Source organism: Aedes albopictus, chromosome 3, assembly GCF_035046485.1.
Source record: "Aedes albopictus strain Foshan chromosome 3, AalbF5, whole genome shotgun sequence".
Classification (NCBI taxonomy): Eukaryota; Metazoa; Arthropoda; class Insecta; order Diptera; family Culicidae; genus Aedes; species Aedes albopictus.
The window spans coordinates 377,167,375-377,173,742 of NC_085138.1; the positions used below are offsets into that span (position 1 = coordinate 377,167,375).

Here is a 6,368-nt window from a genome sequence, read left to right on the forward strand (position 1 = left end):
TCTGTCTGTTCTGTCTGTTCTGTCTGTTCTGTCTGTTCTGTCTGTTCTGTCTGTTCTGTCTGTTCTGTCTGTTCTGTCTGTTCTGTCTGTTCTGTCTGTCTGTTCTGTCTGTTCTGTCTGTTCTGTCTGTTCTGTCTGTTCTGTCTGTTCTGTCTGTCTGTCTGTCTGTCTGTTGTAATTTATGCATGACGTCTGTCAGGACAGTGATATTCAAACTTGAAATGAGAGACCTGTGTTGCCATTGTAGATCATATATTATTAGTTACATTAATACGTCATTGTTTCAGTATTTAACAGAAAATTGTCATGCAGAAATAGTTATTTCTTTCAACTCGATATCGTCGTTCCTAATCTCGGTGGATTTTCTTCTAATTTTCAAATATAACATATATGTTCTACAGATTTTGTATATCTTAAATTTTCTAATGTTTTTTATAACGTAAATGCTCGCGTAAATGCCAGTACTAAGAAAAACATCAAAAGCCCAGATATTTTTGATTAGTGATGCACTTCTCCCGTCTTCGCCCAAAAACCAGGCAATCAATTCAAATAGCTCAGCAATAATAGCAAATACCTCAGTCCACTCCACACGCAGCGTCTTCTTCTCCCAATACCATTCCCAGGCATCTCGCAACTTGGCCCCTATGGTAATCAGTTTTGCCACAAGGACCATGATCGCGCCACAGGAGGTCGTCCCCGATCGCCGAAACTACAAACGCTGCCAGGGCGACGATCTCGATCGAAAGCCGGCACCATCTACGATCCGCACGGTAAGTCGCAATACGAACGAAGTACTCCGGAAAATCACCAGCCAGTTCAAACACCATGAACAAACCACTTGGGATCCAGCGGAGTCAGCGCGACCAAAGAAGTCAGCACAATTGTGGCTGCCTTCCAGATCATCTGTAACGTGGACACGAATGGCGAAGGAATAATTATTATAATGATAAAGCATTTCAAGTGAATTGAACGTACACTTGGTTTGGGCATTCCAATTGCCCAAAGGCTGGAAATATCCATAGCTTGATTGTCCTGATTGGGTGTGTATTCTTCTGTAGCCGTACCGGTTGGAATCGTATTGTTCTAAATAAAAAAAATAGATGCTTTGCAAAGCTTGATGAATTCATAAAGAAGCAACTTACCGAATTGTTTGGTTCTGAACCAACAGGTATAGGAATTATCTCGTCCATTTCAATCAATGCTATGTTTTCCTGACTACATATACTTAGTTCTCTCACCATAACTGTTGGATTTGTATCGTTCTTAAAAAAAACATATTATAGACATTTTTTTAATATCGATAAAACAAAAATTAAATATATGTTTGAAAACGTCAGAGCAACTCACCTGAAGGTTCGATTCTAGGCCAATAGTAATGTTGTTTGTCTCAGTCATGTTAATCGATGATAGGTTTTCCTTACTAGATATACCTTGTTCCTTCACCATACTAGTTGGGTTCGTATTATTCTTAAAAAGGAAATAAAAATAACATTCAGTCGCTTCGTGAGATTGATAGAAGAAAAAAGATATTGTTGTTGTATATAAAGGAGCAACTCACCGAAAGGTTTGATTCTGGACCACCAGCAATGCTGTCTGAATCATCCATATTAACCAATGTTCGGTTATCCTGATTAGGCAAGCCCTGATCGTTCACTATAATACATGGAATCGTACCGATCTGACAGAAAATGGAAAAAATATTACCGCTCAAGCATGTCAAACTACAGAAATCTATTATCATAGTGTCTACTTACCAACAAGTTAAATTCTGAATCCCCAGGGATACTAGTATTCTTGTCAATTTCCATCATTTTCAAAAAACTCCCGCTTAAACAGGCAATCGTTCATTAGAGTAAAACCAACGAAGTATTCCAAATGCTACTAGTATTCAACGTTTGATTCATTTGTATCTGGAAAGAAAAAAAAGTTATGTTAAAATTTATGATGAAAGCATAATACATTGAAATGATAATCATTGGCACGAGTTCTCAAATGCTTGGGAAAGTTTGTTGCATCACACATTTCTGAATATCGTGCAAACACAGACAAACAGACGTAACACCTAGAACGATTTTCATGGAAATCCATCGCTCAGTTCACACTACCATCACCTGGTGGAAAAGTTGCACGAATCATTGCGTTGTGCAATATCGTCAACAGAAGGCGCTAATGTGAAACGTCAAACGCATAGAAAAACGATGCGCGCGCCTCTGGTTGTGAAAGCCACAACTATGAAAATTTAAAATGATCGTTAAAAACTTGGTCGATGGAAAATTCGAAAGTGTTACGTCTGTTTGTCTGTGGTCCAAATATTTAAATACGTGTCACTTGCACGTGTAAAACTTGCATCACTGTCATCCGTCTACAATACCCGAAAAACCGCCAAACAGAGAAAAAAAGAAAGTTAAAGTTCAATCACATAGTCTGTCACTATATACATGCACTTTGCAGTGGAAAAATGCGATGGGTGGCGTAGCACCACCACCCGTTTCATCATTCGGTCGATCGAATTCGAAATAACGCGAAACAGAACACAAAAAGCACGTGTCAGACGGTTTGAAAACGCAGCCACTCGCGCGTACAGCCTGCTACTATTCTCTGTACTTTTTTGGCCAATTTTGGACACTCTTCTGGCCCCTCGCAACATATTTTCTCATATTGTCGGGCCGCCACAAAACCGGACGTCGCACAATCAAGTCGCGACACGATCAAACTCGCGACGTTTTTGAATCATGTCAAAAGTAGTGCGCATCCTTCCCGTTGTTGTTAGCAACACAGCGCACTAGATGCGAAACAGTTACGACACTTGTGGACCAAGAAAATGGCAATTTTTGATTGAATGTCTATCTTGATTCCAACCGAATAGACAATACCTAATACTTGGCTCGTAGTAAGATCAGAATTTCAATTCCCCCAAACACTACGCCATTAATCGACGTTCCCTATGATGAAATACATATTGGGAATATGTCAGGCAAACACCTGGATCATGTTACCATGTACGGTCATGATAAGGACATTAAGTTCCAGGCTCATATCTTACGCTATCATCGGTCCCGGTATTGAAAAATTGCATCAGAGTTAAGCTTGTGCGTAGAACTAACAGCGCCACGAGGAACTTTCGCGCAGCGATCGAAAAGACAAAGGATTTTTCACGCGAATTTGTGTACCACTAGATCCTTTGTCTACTCGTAAATTACTCGTACGCTGCGAAGTACCTACTTTCGTTCAAGGGTGTACTTCATAAATCACTGTATCTTATCGTTTGAAGAGTATTATGCACTGTGACCGTGAAACCAATGGCCAGCATGCTTCACTGTTTTTTTCTTTTCTCATAAAATCAAATGAACATCACTTCACCACCTTATAACAAAGCCATTCTATTAGCGGCTTACCTTGCTTTTGCACACTAGATGTCCAGTAAAACCGAACTTGATTATCGCTAACGTTTGTAGAAGAAAACTTGATCGCTGTTGTCGTTTGTAAGGTTGAAATGAAACTGAGCCGGGATCTTGAGCCAGCAAGGCTTAAGATGTCGCATCCTATCGATAGCCAACCAGCAAGAGCGTTGTGTGAGAGTAAACCTGTAGGTATCTAACTAACACCAGTGTAACGGTTGCATTTGTGTAGTTCGAACGCCGCGCCGCGCCGGTCAGTCGATATGATTCCATTGGCGCAGAGCTGATCCACGCGATTGGCAAGGGCGATGGCATTCTGGATGATTGGATGTCGGAACAGGGCTGGTAGCGAAAACTGATGGCCGAGGTAGTTATTATCACTAGCGTGCACAGGGGGGGGGGGCAAGGGGGGGCACTTGCCCCCCCCTTCTATAAACAAATTCTTTGCACCATTTTTGCAATTCTTGAACCTTGGATCTTACCACGCAATGTTGAGAATCACTGAGCTATGGTGCACCATTGACACATACAATTTCTTAGTATCTCATGCACAACCATGATGTTCTCAGAATCATCTAGGCTAAACTCACGCACCATCTTCTAACTAATCAGTGACGTCAGCACCACATTTGAAAAACATGCACCATTTTGGCATTTCGTATTCCAAAACTGTAATCCATGTACCTGAACCATGGTGACTTCGGCACCACATTGAATTCTAAGCATCATTTTTGCAATTCGTGCACCTAGCCATACAAAATAACGAGTATCACTGAATAACAGTGACGACTAATACAGCACATTAACATCATGCACCTTCTTCAAAGCTTTCAATGCACCATCATGATGTCCACAGAATGATCTAGGTATCCACGCATTATGATGATCGCATGAAATGTCTTTCTATCAATTAAGTATCTAATACCACATACTGATATGCACCATCATGAAATTTCATGCACCATCACAGCTCTTCAAGCACCATTTCATCGTTTATCATATCACTGAGCCGTGAGCATCACTTAATTTTTTTTTTGTATGCTATGCACCATTTTTGCAATTCGTGCACCTAACCATAAGCTCTGAAAAAAGGTGACCACTAATGCATCATCTAGTATCATGCACCTTCTTCAAAGCTTTCCATCCACCATTTTGGCATTCATTATATCATCTTGGCATCTTATGCACCATTATGATGTGGTTCACAAGTGAATTTGATGCACCATTTTGGCATTTCGCATACAAAATAGCATTCCTTGTACCTGGACTATGTTGATTTCTGTGCCGCATTGAGTTTCCTGCACCATTTTTGCAATTCGTGCACCTACATATGGAATTTGTTGAGTATAACTGAATCATGGTAAAACTAATGCACCATACAGACATCATGTAGCTCCTTTGCATTCCATGTACCACCATGATGCACACATAAATATCTAAGCACCATCTCACGCGTCATCTAAGCATTTAATTCACATTTGAATTTCAATAGCTCCATTTTGCCATATCGTACTCCCACTTGTATTCCATGTACCTGATCCATGTTGACTCCCGCACCACATTAAATTCTATGCATCATTTTTGCAATTTTTTATTTTGGATCTAACCACCCAATGTTGAGAATCACTGAATCATGGTGCAACAAATGCACCCCTGATGCATACAATTTCTTAGTATCTCACTCGGTATCTCATGCACAACCATGATGTTCTCAGAATCATTTTTAGGCTAATCTCACGCACCATCTTTTAACTAATCAGTGATGTCAGCACCATATTCGAATAACATGCACCATTTTGGCATTTCGTATTCCAAAACTGTAATCCATGTACGTGAACCATGGTGACTTCGGTACCACATTGAATTCCAAGCACCATTTTTGCAATTCGTGCACCTAGCCATACACAATTTCGAGTGTCGCTGAATAACAGTGACAACTAATACAGCACACTAACATCATGTACCTTCTTCAAAGCGTCCAAAAATAATCTAGGTATCGACGCATTATGCTGATCTCATGCACTATCTTTCAATCAACTAGGAACCTAATGCATCATACTGATATGCACCATCATGAAATTTCATGCACCATCAAAGCTTTCCAAGCACCATTTCAGCGTTTATTATTTATATCATCTAGGTATCTGATGCACCATTATGTTGTGAGCATCACATAAAATACTTTTATTTTGTATTCTATGCACCATTTTTGCAATTCGTGCTCCTATAAGTTATAGGCTATAACCATGCAACATGTTGATAATCTTTGAATAACGGTGACAACTAATGCAGCTCACAAGCATCATACGCCTTCTTCCAAGCCTTCCATGCACCATTTTGGCATTCATTATACCATCTAGCTATCTTATGCATCATTATGATGTGGTATACATTTGAATTTGATGCACCATTTTGGCATTTCGCATACAAAATAGTATTCCACGTACCTGGAACTTGTTGATTTCTGTGCCACATTGAGTTTCCTGCACCTTTGCACGAATTGCAAGTGCACCTTAATATGAAACATGACGAGTATAACAGAATCATGGTGAAGCTAATGCACCATACAGACATCATGCACCACCATGATGTTCACAGAATCATCTAGGCAACATCTCACGCACCATCTTTGAATTAAATATGTGTCTAATTGTGAAATAATGCACCATCGTTAAATTTTATGCATTACTAAAGCTTTTAATGCGTAATCGTGGCGTTCACTATATCATCCAGGCACCTATTGCACTATTTATTGTATGAAGTTTCGTACATCGAAATAGCATTTCTTGTACGATGTCAACTCTAATGCATCATACTTACTGACATCAAGCACCATCTTTGAATGACATGCTCCATATTAGCATTCAATGCACCATACCAATGACTCAGTGTTATCAGAAGATCCTATACACCGCGGTGACATCATGCACCTTTATTGCCTCACGCAATTTGATTTTTATGCAGCACCAA

At 39.9% G+C, this 6,368-nt stretch overlaps 1 protein-coding gene across 1 annotated transcript; it reads right to left on the minus strand.

Annotated features, from left to right (window-relative positions):
* Positions 1 to 235: 235 nt before the first annotated feature.
* On the minus strand, positions 236 to 3,532 carry LOC109409883 (uncharacterized). The gene is made up of 7 exons (XM_019683398.3): positions 3,396 to 3,532; positions 1,755 to 1,910; positions 1,559 to 1,678; positions 1,348 to 1,467; positions 1,143 to 1,262; positions 976 to 1,083; positions 236 to 903 (listed from the first exon to the last, which is right to left on the minus strand). Exons 2-7 carry the CDS (start codon positions 1,809 to 1,811, stop codon positions 817 to 819), a joined length of 612 nt encoding a protein of 203 aa, XP_019538943.3. The 5' UTR covers positions 1,812 to 1,910; positions 3,396 to 3,532; the 3' UTR covers positions 236 to 816.
* Positions 3,533 to 6,368: the final 2,836 nt, after the last annotated feature.